The 25,672-nt window shown below is 39.3% G+C and overlaps 3 protein-coding genes across 3 annotated transcripts in view; 2 read left to right on the plus strand and 1 right to left on the minus strand.

Annotated features, from left to right (window-relative positions):
* The window catches only part of LOC122981768 (polymeric immunoglobulin receptor-like), a 724,120-nt gene that overhangs the window by 399,924 nt on the left and 298,524 nt on the right, over positions 1–25,672 (plus strand). The window lies entirely within an intron of this gene.
* LOC122981723 overlaps positions 1–25,672 on the minus strand; it is a 930,226-nt gene that overhangs the window by 255,743 nt on the left and 648,811 nt on the right. The window lies entirely within an intron of this gene.
* On the plus strand, positions 642–11,028 carry snx21 (sorting nexin family member 21). The gene is made up of 6 exons (XM_044350510.1): positions 642–829; positions 2,761–3,115; positions 4,646–4,845; positions 5,876–6,017; positions 6,432–6,597; positions 7,666–11,028. The coding sequence occupies exons 2-6, from the start codon at positions 2,800–2,802 to the stop codon at positions 8,171–8,173; spliced, it is 1,332 nt and encodes a 443-aa protein (XP_044206445.1). The 5' UTR covers positions 642–829; positions 2,761–2,799; the 3' UTR covers positions 8,174–11,028.

The raw sequence follows: 25,672 nt of genomic DNA on the forward strand, positions 1-25,672 counted from the left end.
TGTCAATCACAACGTAGCCACGCCCTAAAGCACACCCTGCTTTATCGTCAAATTTAAATTAAATGGGACCATAATTTACAAAATGAACATCAGGCTGTATTGAAGAAGACATGAAACTAGTGATTGAGATCATAAACTCATTAGGAAACAGTTTACTGAGGTAATAAATCAAGAGAGGGGTAGTAGAGTCATTTTCTCATAGACTTCCATACAATCGGACTTCTTCTTGCAGCCAGTGGAGTCGCCCCCTGCTGGCCGTTAGAGAGAATGCAGGTTTTTGGCACTTCCGCATTGGCTTCATTTTTCAGCCCATGAGGTTGCCGCTTGATTTGACCAAGCATAATTTTCTATCTGAATGTAAGAACCCTAAAATAAATATCAACTGGAAATAAAGTTTTTGAAATTGAACAACTTGAAAGTGACATCAAGTGATATTCAGACCACATAAATTTAGAAAATTCAGGTTTTCAAAGTTAAATATTTCAGTGCAATAAATTTCAACATTCAATTTAAATCTCAACATGTGGTATTCAGCAGTTATTTCATTTTAAACTGCAGTATTCAGTTGCTGATGTACATTATTAAGGCAGTGATGAACTTCCATACCCAGCGTGTCCTCGCCGCCCCCTGCTGGACGCAGCGGAGCACTGCAGCCTCCCGGGCCGCCTCCTCCCGCAGGCTGCAGCCGGGGACGCGTCCAGGAGTCGGGATAGAGCGACAGGACGGTCCAGCCTGACGTCTACACCCGCCCGGAGCTTCAGGCTGTAACTTACACCCACCGAGCCGAGATGGAGAAACAGGAGCGGGGACAGTGAGCTTCAGCTCCGGGGTGAGTTTATCCCAAAACACGGAGCGATAAATGAATCAACAGCCGCAACTCAGCGACTGGAAACAAACTTGTTAGCTTGTTGGCTAACTTTGCGGTGATGTGAGCTAACGGTTTTAGCCGTTATTCAGTCATCTGTGTGAGGACACGGTGACAGAAACGGGCTTTAAACTGTTTAGTTTAGTTTGACATTTAAACTTTAATGTCGAGGAGCTGAGATGGTTCAACAGCAGCCGGACAGTTATTAGCAACAAGCTGCGGGTGAGTTGTTCAAACCCGGAGAGCTAATTTAGCTTCACGTTACTGTTGTCGGTAACGTGTCAAACAACCGACTGTAAACATCAGATAACGAAGCGGCAGCTTCACAACATCACATCCACAGAGTCGCTGCCTCACCTGAAGCTCACCTGGAAACTTATTTATCCAACAGAGCTGGAAAGTAACTAAGTACATTTACTCAACTACTGTATTTTAGTACAGTTTTGAGGTACTTGTACTTTACTTGAGTATTTCCATGTGATGCTACTTTCTACATTTCAGAGGGAAATATTGTACTTTCTACTCCACTACATTTATTTGACAGCTTTAGTTACTTTTCAGATGAAGATTTGACACAATGGATAATATAACAAGCTTTTAAAATACAACACATTGTTAAAGATGAAACCAGTGGTTTCCAACCTTTTTGTCTTTTGTCGTCTTACAAAAAGCAGTGTGTAGTCGGGGTCACATTTCACATGTCTATGAGTTGTTAACAGCTCCACCAAATAGTGATTTTTCCCTCTAAACTTCTCACATGCTTTCATTTCAATAAATGTTCAAATGATCCAATATTTCAGCAAAAATCAAAGATTAGAGAAAAAGTCCAAAAACTGAAAACAGATTTGTGTATCAGAACTTTGTTTTTTCTTCTTTCCTCTCCCATTAATCATCTCACCACCCCTCATATTTATCTGCTGACCCTTTGGAGGGGCCCGACCCCTAGGTTGGGAACCACTGGACTAAACTATCTAACTGTATATAAAGTAGTGTAAACTAGCTCCACCTCCAGCAGCTACAACAGTAACATGCTGCTCTAACACTGATGCTTCACTATTAATAATCTAATGATGTCATATATAATAATATATCAGTCAGAGGGACCAAACCACTACTTTTACTGCAATACTTTAACTACATCAAGCTCATAATACTTATGTACTTTTACTGCAATACTTTAACTACATCAAGCTCATAATACTTATGTACTTTTACTGCAGTAAAGTACTTCTTCCTGCTTCAGAAGTCAGTAATTTAGTGGTTTTCTGTTCACTATCAACTTTTAAACCACAACAAGGACATTTTATAATTGTTTTATAACATGCAGCTCTTTGTCAAATGTTTCTTATGTGTAATAGTGTGCAAATAAAGTTAATTAGTAATTAGGTTTTGGAACAAATAGCCAGTAAATCATAAAAAAATAAGAGTTATGTATAAAATCAAATCATTTTCTCTCCTGACTGAATTGTTTAATTAGTCATCAGTACATGAATCAGTTCTTCACTCTGCAGAGCTTCGGGTCAGTTTAGTCAGCGAGCTGGAGGGAAGATAAACTCCGCTGATGTCTTCCAGATGTTTGTCTTCCTAAACGGAGACACCTGATGTGTGTGTGTGACTGTAGGAAGCTCAGCCGCCGCAGACCGAAGCCTCGCCGTGGTTGTTTCCTGGCTGCAGGCTGAACGCTGCATTATTAATGTGTGACATGATTTCCATTCGGAGCGTCTGCCGGCGCCTGAAACTGGAGCCGAGTCCACCTGCTGGTTCACATGTAGACCAGCGAGCAGATACTGAGCTCAGGTCTTAGTCTGAGAAGTACTCGGATACTTTACTGCAGTATTATGAGCTCGATGTATTTCAAGTATTTCAACTGTTTATTCATCTTCTCGTCTCTTCAGGTCCTTCCTCGTCTTCGAGGTGGGTCCGGGTTTTGCGTCATGGCGTCCCGGCTGCTGGACCGTCTGAAGCGCTCGCTGTTTAAGGACGGGCAGGGGGCGGGACCCGAACAGGAAGCCGGAGGCGGACAGGAAGAGGAGGAGGAGGAGGAGGTGGTAGATGAGGACCGCTGGGAGGCGGAGCTGGAGGAGGAGGAGGAGTGCGTGACGGAGAGGCTCGGGGGGACGCTGTGCTTCGACAGCGCAGGAGGAGGAGGAGGAGGAGGGGTGGAGGACGGAGCGGAGGGCGAGGGGTCGGGGCTGGACAGTGACTCCGACTTCCTGGGAGAGTCGATGGAGGAGGGGCTTAGCAGCACAGGTGAGGTGACGTTCTGCTCGTTAACGGGTCAGCAGGTCGTTTGCTCTTCCTAAAGCTGACTCAGCAAAACCTCTTTAACCATCTGCCAATTAATCAATCAACCATCAGAGAATTAATCAGCAATTATTTTGATAATTGATTAATTAAGTCAGAGACTTTGCTGATTTTCCTTCATTAAACTAAATTAAATACAGAGGTTTGATGACATCACGGCGGGTTGTCATAGACACAAGAGAAACCAGGAAATATTCATGTTTAAGATGCTGAAAATGAAGAATTTTAGCTTTTTTTTTTCCTCAAAAAACGACTCATGTTACGCAGCTCTGCGTGTCATGAGTTGCTGGTTTTGGGTTGATCGATGCCGCCTGTTCATGAGACTCAATAACGAGACCTGAGAGTCAAAAGAAGAACTTACTGCTGCGAATGAAAACCTGATAAAACAGGTCGCTCATCATTTAAGAGGAACTGAGAAAAACACACGGCTGCAGCTGTAAACAACGTCTCACTGCAGAAACAACATTCAACCTGATATCAGAGAGTTTCTTTCATCATGTTCATAAATCAGAACAGACGGTTTACATGCAGCCGCTCTGTTGGATCTACACAACGTATCTGTTTGTGAAGAAGGACAAAAACATCTTGTTGTGTACATATTATTACTTCCATAGTGGACTGATAAACACCAGACATATAAATACAGTATATTGACAATAACACCTCAGACATGAGGTATATACATGTCAGTATTTATGTCTAACGTCTCTTTATTAACATTACGTTTATATTCTGATGGAAGAGAAACTGTCTGTGTCTGTTTTGTACTACAGGCGTCAGCTGACTCATGTTAAATGACACTGAGTGACTGTGTGACTCTTCAGATATGAGGCGTCTTCTATTTATAGGTGATGTTACACCGTCCCAACTCTCACCTGGACAAACAACAGCAGAGAGACTCCCAGGCTGCTGCTGATGTACCATATTATATAAATATATATATATATATATATATGTATATATATATATATATATATATAAAAATGATGAATTTTATTCAAGTCATTACTTCCTTATAGATTAATCATTGATCATCCTTCTGTTGTTTAATAATGATCATTGACGATGTTTCCTCAGGTGTCAACAGTGTCGTCATAGACGCAGTTCGGCCGTTGTCTCGCGCTGCTCCGCTAATAAACTTACATTTGTTTTTATTTGTCACATGTTCTTCTTTTGTCTTGTCCGGCGGGGAAAGTAAATTTCTCTCCGTCTCGCTGAGCAGACGTAACGCCATGAATTTAACTGATCAGTTAACTTGATCAGTTTACTGATCCAGAGATCAGTAAACAGCAGAAAGTTCATCAATATATAAAAGAGCAGCAGTTCTCAGTGTTTCAGCTCCATGTAGAGAAAAGCAGCTGATCTGACTTTATAACTACGATTAAACAGACTCAGTCACATGACCCGTCAGTCACATGACCCGTCAGTCACATGACCCGTCAGTCACATGACCCGTCTGTCACCTGTCTCGTGCAGACACCAGTTCTGTGGGCGTGTCTCCGGTTGGCCCCTCCCCCTCCTCCCTGCTGACGCGGCAGCTTCAGGAGAGCTGGAGGAACCTGCGTGGGCTCGGCGGAGGAGGAAGCCCCGCCCCCGCCGGGCGGCGGCAGACAGACAGTTTGTTATTCGAGGTGACGGACGCCAGCGTGGTGCAAGATGGCTCCTCCAAATACGTGGTGAGTTCAGACGATCAGAATCATACAGGAAGTACTGAAGAAAACTTAGAAAACATTTAATATTTTGAGAAAAGTCATAATATTATAAAACAATAATAATAATAATTATGATAATAATAACTTTATTTATATAGAACTTTTCTAAACAAATGTTGCAAAGTGCTTCATAAGTTAATAAAAACAAAATAAAATCCAGTAAAAACTGATACAAATAAAACAAATATGTACATGCATGAATACACACACACACACACACACACTCTGAACACTGGTGCATTATGGGAACATCATTGTTTTAAGACTCAGACGTCTGCAGGAAGATACAGATGTAGTTTATACTTTTATAAAAATTACATAAAATTATAAAATAATGCTCTAATTTTACAAGGAAAAGTTGTGATATTATTATTATTATTATTATTATTATTATTATAATATGATGAAAAATTACAAGATTATGAGATAAAATCATAATGTTTCTAAGAAAAAGTTCAAAATTTAAAAATATAAAGTATTTCTAGAAAAAAAGTGATATTACAAGATAAATTATAATGTTATGAGAAAAAGTTGAATTCATAATTCTATAAAATATAATTATAATAAACAACAGAAAAGTCATGTTAACAAACAAAACTGAAGTTTTACAAGAAAAATTCAGCTTTGAGAATAAAATGTTAAATTACACATATTTACACTTTCAGTGTTTTTCAGTTTGTGTTTGTTCTTCTTCTTGTGGGTCATAAACACTAAATTATCCTCGTAGAAGTTTAGAGATGCAGCGAAGTCGTTCCTGTTCACCACAGTGAACCTCGTGTGTGTGGTTGTACCGTCAGTGCTGCAGCAGCTGTGTGTGTGACGTGAACCGTAGTGCACAGCTGGATAAGTGAAAGGTTTGACCTTCTGTTGGAGGAAAGAAGTCTTTAGGATTCGTCCTCTGAGGAACATGAATGTTGAGACGTTTCAGACCAGCAGGTGGTGCTGCTGCTGCTGGTTCTGGACTCAGGATCAGTTGTGTCTTGTGTCTCTCCAGCTGTACACCGTCCATGTGATCCAGTCCGGCGGCAGCGATAAGACTCCGGCCATCATCACCCGCCGGTACTCCGACTTCCAGCGCCTCCACGCCACGCTGCGCCGTAACCATGGAGACCAGATGGAGCGTGTTTGTTTCCCACGTAAGTACGGGTTACGTCATCTGTCCGAACGTCAAACCTCGATGCTGTTATCAATAAATGTGGGAATTTGGTCCATAAAATGTCAGAAAATGTTGAAATCAATGTTTCCTAAAGATGATTATGATTGTCCACAACACAAAGATCTTCAGTTTACTGTCATAGAGACCAAAGAAACCAGAAAATATTCACATTTAAGAAGATGGAATCAGAGAAGTTGAATATTTTTTCATAAAAAAATGACTCAAAACAATTAATCAATTATTAGAATAGTTGGTGATTAATGTAATAATTTGGCTAATCAATAATCGACTAATGGTTGCAGCTCTAGAGGGGAACATCAAGGTGTTTCCGCTCCTCTTCCTGCTTCCTGTTTATCGCCGCAGTTATTTAAACTTCCCGTTTGAATCCTCGTAGGAAAGAAGCTGCGTCGGAACTTCACGGCGGAGACGATCGCCAAGCGGAGCCGAGCGTTCGAACAGTACCTGTCTCACCTGTGCTCCCTGTCCGCCCTGCGGGGGGCGCTGTGCGTCCGCCAGTTCTTCTACCTGAGCGACCTGCAGACCGGACAGCTGCTCATCAGGTAACAACACATCATCGTCGGCGTACGGTCAGAGATGAATCTGACATTCAACCGGTACAATAATCCAAAACATGTCAGAAAATAATCAGAACATTAATGATAGTTTTGTTAATGTAAAGGTAGAGAACATTAGCCTGTTAAACTTCCCAAAATATGTGGAATCTTTTTTCCATTTAAGTCATAAAGTAGAAACTTTCATCTGAACTCAAGAAGCGTCACAAGACCCCAAATTCTGTCCCTTCATGGTACCGATTCAGAGCTACCAGATATCAAAACATGAGCTCCATGTCTCAATAATAAAGTAGGAAACCATGTTGTTGTCTAGTAAAAGATCAGATCTGAACCAGTAAGAATCCAGAGTGTTTTTATCTTCAGTTCCTCTGTTTGTGCTGAAAGAAGAAACCAGGAGTGAAACAAGCAAAATGGTTTTTGTCATGTGAGCAGTTCTGCCTCTCAGATGTCACAGCAGGCGTTACTGTGGAGAAAAACAACTGTATCAAATGTAAAAAAACACCAAAAAACTATTAAAGAGGATTAAAGAGACTAAAGAAACCAGAAAATATTCACATTTAAGAAGCTTTAATCAGAGAATTTGGTCTTTTTATTCTTAAAAAAATGACTTAAAACCGTTCTCTCTGATGTTACATTTATTCTGTTCTCACTCTTTTTTTTATTTTCTTGCACAGTAAGGAACCAATAGTCAGTATTGATACCAGATCAATTAGCAGTATTAGCAGTATCCGTCCTGCTCTGGGAGGACAACTGAAACTAAACAGCTGATCGTTTACAATAAATTACTTTCTTTTGACATTAAAATAACAATAAATTATAGGGATGCACGATATTATCGGCACATCATCGAGCTCTAAAATGAAATATCAGCGTATCGGAAATATCAGCAGATCCAATATTGTGCATCCCTAATAAATTATATTTGAACCTTTGACCTGTAAATATAAAGTTTATATATGTTTAGTGTGTTTGCTTCTAAATAATTTGGTAAATAAATATAAAGACTTTCTAGTTTCTCCAGTCTTGTATCTTCAGAGTTTGTCTTGTCTCGTTGAGGGTGGGACGTTACCAGGAGGCCTTGGGTCCGCTGCTCAACGCCAAGAGACTGCAACACAAACTGGGCTGGGCGAGTTACTATGACAACCAGGCTCAGACCCCACCCCCGGCCTCCTCCCATTGGTTCTTCACTCTGGTGGGGCTGTCGTGCTGTTTCCAGGAAGTGGACCAGCTGGAAGAGGCTCGGGATCACTGTGACCACGCCCTCCGTGTCCTGACCCCGCCCACTCCGCCTCCGCCGCCGCCAGAGACTCACAGCGGCACAGCAGAGGACAAGCCCCTCCCACAGTCTGACGCCTCACAGGCGCACGTGGACAGGCCACACCCCCTCCTGTTGCCGCTGTTACGGGCGGTGGTCCGGCTGTCGTGGCAGACGGGGAAAGACAAGCGGCAGTGGGAGGAGCTTCTGCAACAGCTGGAGGAGCAGAGGGCGGGGCTAGACAATCAGCCAACCGTCAAAGAGTTCCTGGTCAAACACAACCTGCAGGAAGGCGAGGGGGAGGGCTAAACACACACACACACACACACACACACACACACACACACACACACACGGCGAGTACAATCACTATCCTACGACGGGCGCGTCACGACCAGTTCAGAGAATAAAGTTGGAATATTTAGAGGAAAAAGTCGTAATCTGAGAACAAAAATTAATATTTCAAGAAAAAGTCAAATATTTTGTGAATAAAGTAACAAAGTATTTAAAAAAAATGCTGCTTTGAGAAGAAAATGTCAGCTTCTGATTGGACGGTGCAGATCTGATTATATGTTCTTATATAATGTTTAACTTTCTTAACAAAATTATCACATTTATTAGACGGCTACGTCCTTTATTATTATTATATATCTCATAATATTATGACTTTTTCTCCAAATATTTCAACTTAATTCTCTTAAGTCTCATTTTTTTTATCCAAACGTGTCTGATATTCTGTTACACTATGCATCATTTATTCAATCCTACTTTTAGAGCCTGAAACCGGCTCAGCGACGCTCCGATGAGGTTTTTTCACAAGTTTTCCTGCTTTATTCCAAAGTGCGAGTTGCAGCTCTGACTGCACGATAATCCTAAAAAAAAAAAATAATCCCGGAGCCGTATTCACTGATAGCGTTAATTTAAGAGTTGGTTTTTAGAAATGTGTGACAGGAAACCATCTCAGCACTCAGAGAACCTTCAGCGTTGGGATGATGGTTAGAATAAAGACTTTGTGTTTGATCTGAGCCAGTAAAACCAGTTTAACAGACACAGACTGACTCCACCGGTGAGGTTTCTAGTTTTTGACCAATAGAAACGTTCATGTCGGTTTCTCAGTGAACACGACGGTGGAAATATTAAAAAGTTAAAGTAACAATCTCAAAGATCTTCCGTTGCGTTCTCTCTGGCGGCACCGTGTGGCGGTGAACGGTAACTGCAGCTGTGAAATCTTTGAGATTATTACTTTAAAGTATATTTTCAAGCAAATTTCTGGATTCCTCTAAACCCTCCGTCACTCTGAAGCTGGATTTATTAACAGATTTTGCTGTTTTTTTTAACTTTTAGACACAAATCGAGACCAAAACAACTGTGATTGGTCAGTTTAGGCTGTTTGTGTTGATGCTGGTGGAGATCGTTGAGAGTGAAGATATTTAACAATATTTTTATTGATTTTTAAAACAGTGAAACAGAGTTTACAGGCCTCAGTAGACGGGTTACCCCTGAATTCCTCCGGGACCGCTCTGACGCGACTGCCGGAGCTGATCACGACCACTGGATGCCACCGGCGCGCCGCCGCCGCGTTGCAGAAGCGTCCCAGAAGCGGCTCTCCGCTCCGCTGCGCTAAAGATAGGCGCCTCGTCTATTTTTTTTATGGAAGCCGCGTCAAGCAGCACAGAGCAGATCGAGCTGGACAGGAAGTCAGACACAGAAACAGCATTGAGCGTCCGGTATATTTTCAAAATAAAACACCCCGTGGTCGCATATCAACAATAAACGTAATTAAGTTTCTGAATGCGGCTCAGAAGATTATTTTCTATGTTTGATTAACAAAACAAACATCTTTGATTTTAGGGACAAAAAAATGATTTTATTGCACTTTTTTCAATCATGAGTCAGCAGGTTGTCTGCATGTTTCCAGGATGTAACAGTCAGTTCAGGATCAGGAGGTTCCTGGTGGTAAATATGTGTTTTACATGGATGCGGTTGCTATGGAGACCTGTGGTTTCACTGGTTCTGCTGGATAAGGGACAAAAATAGATGTGAAGACTTGATTTTACATCAGCAGCAAAGAGGTTTTTTGTTTCTGATGTGGAATCAATAAAATAAATTGATAAGGGACGAGACAAAGTTATTAGCACATTAACCTTCACGCAGGGAAAAACTCTACAGCGATGAATTAGATCAATATATAGTTACAGACTATGCACATGTACAGATTTATGCACTAATCATGTCGATGAGTGTTCAAGCTGCTGATTGGAGGAAACTGTTCACATCATCAATCAATCATCAAAATGTGATAATTGATTTGTTTTGGGTTCAGATATCTTCCAGCGTCCAGCTGAGAGCACTTCACACATATAACGTTCTGCACAGTTTATATTCAGCCGCAGCTCTGTTACTTCCTGCTTCTTCTTCTTCTTCTTCTCTGCTTCCTGTAACTGGACTGATGAGAGCTGGACGTAGATGTTTGTTTACAAAACAATATATATTTTTTCTTCTGCTGATCATTGCGAAGCTTCAATGAACTGTAGCTGCTGTTGAAATGATGAAACCGGTTTATAGTTTGATGCTCTGACATGAGTCACATGACGTGTTTCAGCCCGAGATGATCGTTTCTCCCGGCGGGACGCAGATGTTTTATCCTCCGGTCTTTCCCTCAGTGTTTCCTGTTTGTCTCCACCTCATTAACAAATAAGAGAAGCAAAATTTCCTCCTTAAAAAATGTGGATTTTCTGATTTCTGATATCAATATTTCACTATTTGTTGCTCAAGAAAACCCAAATCATTCAATATTTGCCCAAAATAATGTTTCTACTAATCAGACACAAACAGAAACCTCAAACCTTATTTAGCATTTATAATCATTTATAAACATTAATAAATGGTTATAACTCACTATAATGTAGTTATAAACAGCTGTGAGGCTGCATTATAAACATATGAATACAAATATAGTAAAACAAAATGTAATATATAGCAGATATATTGTTGAGTATTTGTTGTAACTTCATTCTGGTGAGTTATAAACATTCAGCTTTTCATTTACTGCTGCCTGCTTGTGAAATGTTTTTACTTTAAAGGTTTTACATCACGTTACTGAAAGACATTTTCATCATTGAAACTGTTTGAAATGCAGTTTGAGCTCCGTCATGTTTTTTTTTTTTTTTAAAGTTGTTTATTTCAAAATGACACAAATATCATCTTCTTCTATCAAACTCCAGCACGTTCACCTGTTTGCTGTCTGCAGACATCGAGGTGAAACTGGTGTGAAACTGGTGTGAAACTGGTGTGAAACTGGTGGAAACGCAGCCTCTCCGTCATGTCTAGACTCTTTTTTTTTTTTAAATGTGGATTGAAGTGTAGCAGCGCTGCTTCATAGAGCTATATACAAGTATATTTTTAAGTGTATTTTATGGAATAAATCTGTTACAAACTCCAGATCTGTCTTCTTTCTTCATTTCTCCAGTATTTTACAACACAGCAGAGAATCACGGAAACTGGTTTTTACATCAGACTGGTGTTTAGAGAACGTTGGAGTGGACTGAAGATTGAATTGAACTGTTGAACAGTTTGGTTTCACTGAGATAATCTGTTAGATTCTATCATTTATCTTTTACATTTAAAGAATAATTCTGCTGATTTTCTATATTTGACAACAATGAACTGATCTACTGACCAGTATCGTGTTTGTATCAAAGCTGCACTGGGTCACATGTTCCTTCATCATGTTAGTTTGTTTAGAAACGGCTCCAAAGACTAATAACAGCATCATGTTTTCAGTCTCCAGAGAGTAGTTCTGTGTACGGCAGACGCTACTGAGCATGTGCAGGAACGTGGTTCTGTTTACAGCTTGTTGTGCTGCAGATAAACAACCTCTGACTGAGAAACTTACAGTGTCGTCAAAGGTTTTTCACTCATTGACGTGTTTTTAATCAGCCGGTCGACCAAAAGTCGTTATTGTGTTCAGAAATGAAAGAATCAGTATTGTGATGATGTGACCTCGTTCTTTGAGGATGTTTTACCTTTTATCAACTGACGGTTTATGATAAGTTGACATTACAGGAAAAAGACATCAGTCATTTCAACAACAGATTATTATTATTATTATTATTATTATTATTATTATTATTATTTCAGACATTCTGACTCGTTAAAGCAGGAAGAGCACAGCTGTAAACAACAACGATGGCTCCCAGTCAGGCATGTTATAACTTCTGTTATTTTTGTCCAACAGCTGTAATGTCACATGGTCACCAGCAGATGTCGCCCTGCTTCAGCACATCATCATCATCATCAGTTTTACTGTCAGATTCCTCGAGTGAGACGTTGGAACAAACTAAATATTTTATTATTTACTGAACTAGAAGCTTCACTGCCTTCAATGTTTCTGTTCATGTGACAATAAAAGCTCTTGAATATCTTTGTGGAGACATTTCTAGAAATATTAACGCACCTTTTCAGACAAATGTGATGGCGAACGCTCTGACTTCTGCCACTATTTCCTGTTTCTCTCTCTTCCCTGCAGACACCTTGTGTGTTTTCCTCTCTGGCTGCAGGTTTAATGATCTTCCTCCTCCAGAACAGAAGATGGTCTGAGAACTCCTCACCAAGAGGGATCTTTCTGCCAGATCTTCCTCCTCTATTTGCATTTATCTTGAAGTGAATGAAACAAATCTCTGAGCTTTTTATGTCTTCATTCTACCTCACATCCTTGTTTTAGTTGTTTTATTGGTGATCTGAGAAACGCTGCTTGATAGTTTCAACCTGAAAGCTCCCGACACCATCAACAGCATCTTTAAATCTACAGATATTAAAAGGTTTCGTAGTACAACTTTGTTTTCTTTGACCCTGTAGAGGTCAGTAATGAAGCTCAGAGAATCCAGGACTGAAATGGTGAGATGTGTACATGTCAAGTCAATTTTATTTATAAAGCACCAAATCATAAAAGAAGTTATCTCCGGGCTGTTTCCACATAGAGCAGGTCTAAACCGAACTCTGTAATATACAGAAACCCAACATTCCTCCACGAGCAGCAGCCAGTAAAATCACTTTAACAGGAAGAAACATCGAGCAGAACCGGACTCTGGGTGGACGACCTGGAGCTGCTCCATAACGACCATAACATCAGCCGTACTGAGATATGTGACTCAGTCAGCTCAGTGAACCCAATTTAAAAAGCGTCTTTTACTTTATAAAATGTGTAGATATGTTATCTACATTTGTAAATACTGACCTCGCTGTTCAATTCATTTGATTAGCACATTATAATTGTATAAAATTACACGAGATTGGTTCTGTTTTTCATTCCTGATGAGTTCAATCAACACATTTAGTCTGTTAATGAAATTTTAATACACTTTTACACTTTTTATTGTTATAGTGATGTCATGTTTAATTGATCTACAACAGCAAGAAATAGTGAACTTATGTTGGCATCATTTAAAAAAAAAAAACCCAGCATTAACTGTTTGTTTAATTGTTTAGATCTTTTTTTTTGCAATACGTCTTTAAATCCTTTAAATCCTTCAGTATTCAACACTTCTATGTTTCATTACTCGTGTCAGCACTGACAATAAATCTTCTGAATAAATAATGGGGCTCACAGTCGCCCCATCTGCAACTACAGTCAGTTTTCATTCTGTCTCATTTTAATGTTATTTCCGAGCAGCAACCTCCGGGGCTGAAAAATGAAGCCAAAAACTGCAGTTCCTTGAACGACCACTTGAGTCAATCCCCATAGACCCCCATGTTAAAATGTCCAACTTTACAGCAGAAATAAACATGTTTACAGTCTGGTACAAACAACGGTTTTGGTCTCTGTAGCTAATTTCCTCTTTCATGACAACTGTACGTTTTTATAACTCACCCGTTTAAATTTTATTAAGCCGTAAAGTTCTGCATAATGAAGGACATGGCTGCTTTGAGTGACAGGTCCGCCAGCCGCTAGGTGGCTTGTTTCGCCTCTTTGCCCATTTTTGATTGGCTGGGAGTTAGACAGCGTCACACACTGCCAAGATGGCGACGGCCGGAGCGGCTCGCTTTGAGCTTCAAAACCGCTCTTCAGAAACCAACGAGTGTCGTCACAGTAACGAGTGACGTCACGGTAACTACGTCCATGTTTTTATACAGTCTGTGGTTATTTCTTACTGAAAGTTAAGTTTTAACGAAGTCTTCTGTCTGTTCTAAACACGTCACATTAAGGTTCAGGCCTCATATTACTTGGCTTCTTTATGATGACTGCTTCTGTTTCTTTTATTACCAGTTATTAACTGGAATCCTGCACCATGACAAATGAGGATGAAAAGCTGATCCCAGTGCGGGTCGCTGTGCCTGGGGGGCCACAGGTCGGTGCTCAACCAGGAGAATATGTTCACCAGCTTCAAGACGCTTCTTGTATGAAGAAACTAATCTCTCACATTGTTTAAGGGGGATTTGGGTCCTTTCTTCAGACAGTCTTCATATGTTGAAGACTCTTTATCTCCAGTTCCCTCCATAAATGCTCTACTGGGTTCTAGTTGGGTGATTGATTGGGCCTTTATGTTCTCTCTCTGGAACCAGTTGAGTCTCTGCAGTGTGTTTTGGATCGTTGTTCTGTTGGAAGGTCCAGCTGCGTCTCTTCCTCACAGTGACTCCATCCATCTTCCCTTCAGCAGTTTGGACTCTACTGGTACCGTGAGAGGAGAAACAGCTCCATACCATAATACTTCCACCTCCAAACTTCACTGCCATTTCTCCCCCAAACATGGCGCGTAGTGTTAGAGCCACATCACATTCTTCCAGTAATCTGCAGGCATCTCCAGATCTTCAGTACTGGAGTCTTACTGGTACTAATGGTGCATGGAGACCATGGTGGTCCAGGTCTTTCTGAAGCTCTTTTTGAGTGGTTCTTGGATCTTTGGCTACTTTCTGACTAATTTTCTTCCTGCCTGGTCAACAATATTAGGAGGAGCTCCTCTGCGTGGCCGGTTGATGGTGGAGTGTTAATGGTCCCAGTGGTGCTTATGGGAGTAGAGGAATCAGTCGGCTGCTCAACAGTCTCACTCTTTGCCTCTAATCATCATGAGATGGATATGTGACAGTTTGTTAAACCTTTTTAAAGGAGTGGAAGCGCTAACAGCCACATGCACTAACCAGCTGATTGTAATTAACACAGGTAAGAGGACTAATTAGTGGAATCACCTGATTCAGAGCTTTTTCCTGTCATTCCAATTTAATGCACATAACTTTTTTATTGATCAGACTGTTAAGATTTCTTTAGCTTTACTGACCAATGTTTGGTCTTTATTTCATGAGTCACTGCACTGGAAATATGTTTAATGAAAAACAAGCTGACATGTTGAATACTTATCCCCCCCCCCAGTGTATTTTTTACCATTGTGTTGTAATGCAGGAGACTCAGATCCTCCATCAATTTCATCTCTTTGCACCTTTTCTCCATGACCTCCAAATTATAGTGAGTCTATATTTCTCGTCAGGCTATAATCAATATTCTCAGATGCCTAATCCGTCTGTTGTGCTGTAACTAGAATGCTGATAATGAATAGTCTCTCTATGTCGACATGGTTGACTCCAGGCTATAGTGGCATAATCTTTTATTTAGGCGAAATCAGCTTGTAAATTGTGTCACAGCCACTGATTGTCTACTATCAGTTCTTTATGTAGCCTGATACTAATAGTCCTACTGTTGCTTTAAGATTGGACCTTCTCTCTCAGGCTACTAATTAATTATATTGTCATTACTTGACAATATAACAATAATATGTATGATAATATAGAACCACTATGTAGACTATTAAAAAGTGTCCTGATGACTTCTGTTGTGATTTGGTGCTTTATAAATAAAATTCAATTGAATTGAACTGAATTAGATCAATGAATCAAATCTCAGTTGACTGGCACAAGTCAGCTGCCTCCACAAGTCGACGTTAGAATAACACCAAAATAACAAAATACCCCGAACCCGAACAGCAGCAATGTTTGTGTGTAGTGGTGCTGAAATCTCATTAATTAACATATTCTGTTATTTGTTTAGCAGACGTCAATATAACCTGTAACATATTTTACAAACTGCAGATGGTGAAAATGACTTGAACTAATTTTCAGTCATAAGATTTTTTTTTTTTTTTTTTTTTTTTTAAATCCCTGCAACAGGAGACTGTGTTGAGTTCAGTGTTTTATTACAGCATGAAAATAGATTCTGAGATATATGGTATGTATTGTTTTCCACAGGTGTGACTCACTCTGACAGCTGCACGGTGATGAAACGTCACTGAGTGGTGCAGATGGAGTCTCATCCTGCACTCAGAGTCGGTCCAGGTGGTTTTTAATGCTGCTGCTTCTCTCTCTCTGCACAGCTGACGAGGGTTATAGCCGTAAATAAGCCCCCCCGTCGTCCTCCACAAAACATCACCATGGTGACAAGGCCAAGAGCTGAGAGATCAGCTGCTGTAGAAACACCGGTTGCTATAGCAACGGTCACAGAGCAGCACTGAAGAGCCGACATGGCTGTCAGTGGAAAATCCAAACTCAAGAGCTGTCAGTCAGCGTTCACAGCTGTTTCCTCACATGTGTCATTAATTTAATTAACTTAATTTGTAATATTTGTAATGTACTGTAATTTTTACAGTAATTAACTGGCAGTAATTGACAAGTAACTTACTGTAAAATAAATTACAGTAAATGTACTGTAATTGCAATTGTAAAATGAAACAGTAATTTAATGGTAGTGTATCTACTTTTACAGTAGCTGTACGTAACTGTAAAATAAAATACAGTCGTTTTACTGCACCAGACATTTTGCAGTAAATTGGATCACAGTTATTCATATAATGCTGTAAACTTTCAAACCACATTTAAATTTCAATAAATGAGTACAGGACCAACTCCTTAACCCTTTCATGCATGAATTATGATAACTTCAGTCAGGATTTTTATTCTAGTGTTTTTATTCCTCTTTAGGCATGAAAAAAAAAAAAACGTGTTTTTCAAGGAGTTTGTCCAACTTAGTGAACAGATGATTAATTGTCATTTTCTCCCAACATAAAATCAATTTTAACAATTGTATTACTCCTTAGTTGTTATTTGATGTTACATAATTTTATTTACCTGCAAGGGTCTGTTACTATAGAAGGATCGGCAAGATATTCCTGAGCTGTTGAGCCGGCAGGCGGCCATCTTGGTTTTGAGTAATTTGTGTTGCACTTACAAAGGCCGGCCAATGGATGGCAGCGTCTGGGACGACACACTAGAGTCCACTGTGTTGGCTGATGTGCAACTATACCATTAAAACCCTGTGCATATATAAGAAAACGGCTTTTGAACAGCTGTCCGCTGTAGTGACCACTATGCATGAAAGGGTTAAATGACAATTATTTATTGACTGTTGAACAGCAACTACTACGTTTTAATAAACTAAGACGCATTGCTTCATTTCACCAAATCCAGACTGTCCAAAGCTTCAAATGAAGAAAATATCAATGAAAACCAAAATGTCACCAAAATCAGAATTAGATTTATAACCTCAAACTGAGTAATTTGAAGGATTAACGGATGTGAATCCACCAAACGAAGGCTGGAGTTTATACAACATGTAATATTTAGTCAAGATCATTTTTGGTGGCGTTAGAGGAATTATATGTATTTGTTGACTTAACATGAAATTTTAAGGCGTCGCTTTCATTCATATTTTTAAACATTTCAATAAGGAGAGATCAGGCGGAAGTGCATCATGATATTTATTGATGTTAGCGACTCCATCGATGTGCAGAATCTTCACAAAGTCCACATGAAGGCAGGAGATAGACGGGTCCTGCTGGTGGATCACGGAGGTCACGGCGCTGACGGGGAGAACGGCAACGATACTTAAAGAACAGGAAGAAAGATGATTGGTCAGATACGGTGACGTGAAATAGACGCAGTGGGACATGTATATAGATTAAGTTACATTTCACCTTGTAGGTTGAAATTATTGTGTATTTTGGTGTTTAAGAATTATCAATCGTACAAAAGGCTGAATTAATGTACAATTACAGTTATTATCATCATCACTGCTGCAGGATTTGATAACGAAGGTTCACATTAAGCTGCTACACCAGTCGTCTGTATCACAGTCTGTTTACTTTACCTTCAGACGAGGAGGATCAAGTTCAGTCTAGTTTTAAAGTTCTCAGACGTGCAGACTGAACGGAGACAGCACACATGTGTGTCTGTGTTTTCCCATCATGCTTTGATTCCCCAAAAGCTGCATTAGGCAATATTCTGGGAGCCAGCTGTCCTCTCACACTGGATTTATAAACTCTGTGCAGCCGAGCGTCTCGTCCCTGTTTGTCTCCATATCAGGGCCGAGATGATGAATCAGCAATTAATACTAAACTTTAATCCTAAAATGACTTCACTGCATAGTTTTTGTTTCGTCACAACGAATAGAAACAAACATTTTAGAAATCTCCCAAAATGTCCAAATAATTTCCTGATGAGTTTCCTGGAAATAAACGATGTAATTTGGTAAATTATACAGTAAATAACGAGGCTGAGGACCGACAGTCTGTAATGAATGCAAAGCAGCTCAGCGGTCGACACAGTTCAGCACGGAGCAGGATTCATGTTTCCAACAGTAAATGTAGAATTTTCTCTATAATTAGTTACCAAATTTAAGAAAACTAAGGAAGACATTACAGATCATTAAAATAAAGTCTTACTGACATCACAGAAAATGAGAATTAACTGTTAAATACCTTCAAATTACTTTTTCCAGGATATTAGAGTAAAATTAAAGGAGTTGTAAAATAAAGTGTTAGTGGAATAATCAACATGTAAAACTGTTATCTGTATTTAATAATTAATAATAATAGAAACTCAGTTCATTGAAATAAATGAAACTGCAAGTGTGGTTTAAAAATGATGATTTCACTTCATTATTAATAATTATATAATCGCTTTAGTCACTAATATTAATGTGTAAAGAGTCTTTTAAAGGGTCTTTCCTCTGATTTTTACCCGTCATGCGGCGGTTAATATACCCCCTGATGATGTCACAGTGATGTCATCAGGGTTTATTCCAGACTACAAAGTCTCACCAGAAGGTTTTTGTGTTACAAAGAGGAGTTTTTAAAAGAAAAAGATGTTGCTGTAGGGTCTAACAAAGAAATGCATTGTGGGGGGAAACGTAGTCACAGAAAGTTAAACTCAACAGCAGATGTGTTTCAATGTTCACAGTTTACTGACGTTGTTTTTACACGAGTTCTGGGTGACGAGATCCATCAGACGTCTCTCTCGCTGCCACTCAGAGACGACAGTTTCACGCACGTCATGATTCACATCTCATGTACAGTTGTGAGGTCACAGGGTGCATGAAAACAGAAATACATAAAACCTCGTCAAACCAGTCACTCGACGCTTCCTGTCTCATCATGAGCTCATCACACACACACACACACACACACACACACACACACACACACACACACACACACACTCATAACCTCCCTTACTGACATCATACTGACTCAAACTGGAGCACAAGACGTTACAGCGCAGATGTACACAAGACCAGCAGTCCAGACTCCATCCAGGACTGGACTCCCAAAAAACCTGGAAAAACAAAACCTCAAATACTAACTTTTACTCCGAGAGAGAAGAGTGAAAAAAGAAAGAAAAACTTTTTTAAAAACTTTGTAATCTAAGTTTTAATCCTCAAGAAGGAAAACGTGAGAAGACTCTCCGATAACCTCCTTAAACAAAAAGTTCAACACTTTGGAAAATATGCTTTTTCTCTTCTATTCTCACACACTGTAGTATAGACGGTGTATATAACCAGATATAGATGTTAATCAGTGAGCTTTACAGGTGTTAGCAGAGCCAGGCTAGCTGTTTCCCACTGCTTTCAGTCTTTATGCTAAGCTATGCTAACCATGTCCCGACACACAGACATGAGACTGATGTACATGTATCTTAACGTCTCTCCGTTTTGTTGAGACAGAGCGAATAAAGAGCTGAATTACAACCAGTATTCCTCTCGAACCTTTTCCAGAAAATCATTTGTAAAAAAAAACACAAATAAGTAAAATACAGGTTGGAACAAACATTCAGCAGTTTGTCTGGTGGTTCGCTTTACACGTCTCAACAACAAATGATCTAATGATGTTGTTTGTTCAATATTTCAATTTAATGAGCACATTTTCCCCATTAGCTCGAGCCCTTTGTTGATAATAACAACTTTATTTGTAAAAAAAAAAAAAAAAGCAGCTCAAAGTTTTTTAAAACAAAAAGGAAATTACACACATCAAAAAAGACCTAAAAGATATCAAATGAAGATAAAAAAAACATGTAAATGTACTTAAGATGGAAAATAAAACCCACCTGATAATACAAATAATACAAATAATATAAAATAATATAAAGTGAATACATAGGATGCATAATATGGAAAATAAAACCCGCTGACACATAAAATAGAAAACATACTGAAAAATAATAATAATAAAATAAAAACAAAGTTAAAACATAGAAGTTATGAAGTAAAATAGAACATTTATAAAGAAGTGCAGTAGTGTTTCAGTGTTTCAGCAGACGGAGGTAAAGCTAAAAGGCTTTCTGATTGTTGGGGCGGTTTCTGTTTTTTGGGCGTCATTAACGAAAGATATTTTAAACTCCAGAAACTATTTTTTATTTTTTGCTGAATGAACTTTGGACAACAAACAAAAAAAACCTGGAACAATCATGTTTTTACCAACTCAGGTGAGTTGACATATTCATGGTTTTATTTCCTCAAACTTGAACTGTTGTAACATCTTGTCGACCTGCTTCAGAGCTCTTCCCAGTTTCAGCCTCTTTGCACTGGTTACCAGTTTCTTTTAGAATGCATTTTAAAGACTTTACAAACAGACGACATCAGTGAACTCAGTGATGGGCGGCGTTCGGCTCTGAGGTCAAAGGTGATGCAGCTAGTCTTATTTGTTTAAATAATACAGCTCTGTCCTGCTGATTTTAAGTTTATTTTATTAGTTTCACTTATTTTGGATGATTCATTTGTAAATTTCTTTGAGCTGATCTTTAACTGTGTGCTTGTATTCGGCTGTTCTTGTGTTTTTCTTTTGCTTTAATACACTATACAAATAAAAGTATCTCATTGAGTTACAGAAGCTAATGACATCAGGACATCTCTCTATAAGCACATTTCCCAAAATGTTGAACGTTTCCTTTCAGGTGAATCAAAACAGGACACAAGTTTAGAAGAAGTTGGCAAAATCTCATTAAATGTTTGGAGAATCAGTCACAAAATGTCTTAAAACCTTATTTTTTTCTTTTCTCCAGCAGTTCTCTTCAGTGTGGGAGGATTTCTGAGACTCAGAGCTTCTGTCAGAGCAACAGACTGAAGCTAGCTGCGCTCAGTTAGCTGCTTAATGAAGCATTTTTAACCCAGTTCCTCGTCTTTATCAATCAAATTCAGCTGCTAGTAACCTGCTGCTCTGACTGATCAGACTTATTTATCTCCGTTATGTTAAGTAAAAGTCCAGAATGTGACTTCAGCACTTATGACATTTTGGGCAAATGTTGACATGTTTGTTCTATGCTAATCAGGAGTTAGCATGCTAGGTTCAGACTGTAATAATAAAGCTTATTTGCTAACAGTTGATTGTACACTAACATCTACATACTGTACATACAGTAGCATAGCAGGACATTGGTGAGAAGCAGAAGTAATCCACTCAAGGCAAAATAAAGGATATAATATATAAAAAATTAATATGATTATAAAATATACTTTTACATCATACAATGTAGATCGTCCACAAACCAAAATTACACAATATTTTTTGGCTAAACACTACTATCAAGTTAGTATCAAACTTTATATTCTCTTTCTTGCATGGCCACACACACACACACACACACACACACACACACACACACTTCAGGATATCTTATATTTCCTCAAAACCCCAACAGAATATGAAAATAAATGGGCATTTCCTTATATTTAACAAAATTGCATTGAACAGTTTCAGTATTTGACACATTATTACATCATAACATTTAACCCTGATTAACTTTTTTTTTTTTTTTTAGATTAATCCACCAAAAATATCCCTCCATCCATATCTTCCAAAGGTACCTGTAATCATATTATTATTATTATTATTATTGTTATTATAGCAGCCCATGTGACAAGATAGCAGATCTATCACCAGTGTAACGAACAGTTGTCCGTTACTCCTCCACTGTTCACACGACGAATCAGATGACAAACTCAATTTAAAACTACCTGAAGTGAATCACTGAGAGTCTGACAGGCTGGATAAAAACATCCTTAAATAAAGTACCTTCATTTGGTTGAATTTGCTGCTGATATCTAATTCTTCTCTTCTTCTAACTAAACTTTAAATGTAGTGATATGTACCTGCTTTAGATGGCGATATTGTGTTTCCACAACAACTGTGAAGAAATGAAACGTATTAAGAGAAGCTCAACATTTTAGGTAAAAAAAGCACAATTTGCTTTCTTGCTGAAAATGAGAAGAAAGATACGAGATACGAATTATAAGCACATCACGTTTGTGCGAGGCTATTAGAAAAGTAACGCCTTCACACTTATTTGAAACGCTGTCCTGATTAAATACAGTAAGTGTGCGAGAATGATACCACTCTCATATCTGTGCATCAAATATGAAACTACACTAGATGTTAGCTTTCTTAGAAAAAGACTGGAAGCTTGTGGAAACGGCTAGCATGGCTCTGTCGAGTTAAAAATATCCACCTACCATATTAAAACTCCTTATTGATCTTCTACTGGTCCTTTATGCAGCCCCTCAGTTCAGCCTCTGTCTGAAACAGGCCGTTTTAACTCCTGTCTCTTTAAGGCCCCGCCTCCTGATGAGCCCACTCTGTTCTGATTGGTCAGCTTTCAGGAAGCTTCCTCCGGCTCCGGAGGCTACGTAAACAAACTATAGTAGCAGGATTTCACTTCTTTTTCTCCTTCTTTACTCCAAATGTCAACTTCTCAAATCCATAAAAATAATAAATTGTGGTTTTATATGCTGGAATATTTCTAACAGTTTCCTCCTGCTTCTGGTCTTTGCGCTAAGCTAACCACCTCCTGGCTGTAGCTTCATATTTAACAGACAAAAATTATAGCTGTATCATATCTTCTCATCTACTCTAAGCAAGAAAGTGAATTTAAAGTGAAGTGAAAAGCTTATTTCACAAAATTTGAGCTTTTCTTTTTACGATATAGAATCTAGTGATTCTGATTTTTGGCATAGGTCACAACAGACCAAACGTTATGTGCTAAACAAAGATAGAAATCATCTTCAAGCAGCTATAATCAGTAAATGCAACAGAATGCAGGACTAACTTTTCCAAAATGGAAACTCAGTTGCACTCAGTGCCGCATGGAGACTTATGAGCACTCGTGGCTTCTCTTTTATTTACACTCCAGACCTGTGAGCACGTGGAGATTTTTAAGTGGTAAAGAGAAACTGGAGAAAGAACAACAGTGTGGTGAAACAGCATCTCAGAGGATTTAGAGGCGGTTTGATCATAAAGGTGCAGAAATGCTCCAACAAAGCGTTCAGCGAGCAGAGCCTCTCGATAGTTTTGGTCATTTTGAAGAGTCGACCGTGACATTTTATGGCACACAGACGGAAACAAAGGCAGTGAACCAGAAAAAAAAGATTGGAGACACGTTTCCACAAGGCAACACAACCAATCGTGTGATATTTCAAACCAGTCACAGGCGGTCTGGTGTGTGAAGAATCCGACCAGTCCACCCAGTGAGTGTTAACACTGCAGTTTGAAGTCCTTTCATTTGTTCAAAACTGCAGAAATGAATGTCCGTAGGGAGAGTTGGATCAGAGGTTCTGGTCAGACAGTAGAGTTGGTTCAGATGGAATCAGTCTCTTCAGGGTTGGTAGGATTGTCATATTTATTTATGCTTCATGTTAATTTCAGACTTTTGCCTGGAGAGCATGTTGGTAATTTTCCTCCTGAGTCCCAGTATTAGATTTGGCCACATTTACCTGACTTTCAGTTCTTCAGATGTTAACAGATGTCTGACACATTAAAATACGTCAGAATCTCCGATCAGACGGAGGTCCAGATTCACTACGATAGTGTTGTGAGGCCAATTCAACTGTATTTTGTCAATTAAAGTTCTACTGAAGCTTAAATTGTACGTTCAGCGTGTTGGTCTGTATGATGCTGATCGTGAGCGTCCAGGTGGACGTGTGGACATGTGTAGACGTCCACATGCAGCCCAAAATGTTTGACCATGTGTGAAACATCTGACGTCACCCATAAACACATGCACGGCCTCTGTCTGTCCTTCTGTCTGTCCTTCTGTCTGTCCTGCTGTCTGTCCTTCTGTCTGTCCTTCTGTCCTTCTGTCTGTCCTTCTGTCTGTCCTGTCTGTCCTTCTGTCTGTTCTTCTGTCTGTCCTGCTGTCTGTCTTGTCTGTCCTTCTGTCTGTTCTTCTGTCTGTCCTGCTGTCTGTCTTGTCTGTCCTGCTGTCTGTTCTGTCTGTGTCCATGTTGGTTTTGAAGTAAAGTCCTGTAAGGGCTTTAAGCTGCAGCAGCTGGGTTATTAACTTGGACTGACCGTAGATCTCTCATCACTCCTGTTTTACTACATCGGCTACCAGTGAAGCTCAGGATGGATTTCAAGATTCTTTTAATCACTTATAAAGCCTTACATGGTTTATCTCCTGCCTATATTTCCGAGCTACTAAGCCCTTATATTAGCAAGCGGTCACTTAGGTCTTCCAACCAAAACTTGTTGGCCGTACCACGTGCCAAACTAAAACACCAAAAGCGACTGTGCTTTTGCTGCACCCAGACTTTGGAACAATCTCCCCACTTCCATCAGATCAGCTGAGTCTGTTGACTGTTTCAAAAAACACTTGAAAATCTACTTTTTTAGAATGGCTTTTTCATAACATTCAATAAATTCAAGTGTGTGCTCTGGGTGATGACTGTATGCTTGCTGTGCTCGTATGTGTGTGGTGTCTGTATGTGTTCTTGAATGTGTCTTTTATGGTTTTTGTGTCCCAATGTCAATGTAAAGCACTTTGTAACCTGTGTTAAAAAAGGTGCTATATATAAATAGTTTTCCTCGCTTACTTACTATATGCTAGTTTTAAAATTGCATAAAAGTCTTTGCAGTCACAAAGAGATGCTAGTATTGCCAAACTCACTCTGCAGCTTTTAGGCTCTTTTAGCTCAAAGTTTTGGTTCTTCAGCAGCAGACAGGCTGTATAGTTGAGTCTTTCAGGCTCATACCAACCGCCAACAAGCTCTTGTCATTTCAGAAAGTTTATTGCTTGATTGTCTGACTTGTTTCTTAAATGTTTTTGGTTGTCTGACTGCTGTTTGTCCCCACTAGCTATCCTGCTTACCCGCTACCGTAAGCTAACCAAGCAAGAGAGCTCACAGACTCGTGAGTAAGCTTGTGAGCTAATTAACGAGCCCTTTTCAGTCTCTCAGTACGAGACTCTTTTATTCAATTGGTATGTTTGGTTCATAATGTCTGTAAACTGTGATGGAGAAGCTTTGAGGACTGAAAGTAAACAAGATTACATCTAAAGTCATTATGAGACTATGACATTAACTGCTGTAGCTATAAAACCCACTTCATGTTGTTGCCTGAATGTTTCTTTCTGTTTGCTCTAAGTCTTAATACTTCTCTATAAAAGATTATTGATTTACAGCAATATCCACTGGGAGCCGTCTTGCTAAGTGTTGCTAATTGGGTGTGTCCTTGATACATATAGCTTTGTCTTCAAAGAATAGTAGCGCTGCAACGATTAGTCAAC

This window comes from Thunnus albacares, chromosome 5 (genome assembly GCF_914725855.1).
Source record: "Thunnus albacares chromosome 5, fThuAlb1.1, whole genome shotgun sequence".
NCBI lineage: Eukaryota > Metazoa > Chordata > Actinopteri > Scombriformes > Scombridae > Thunnus > Thunnus albacares.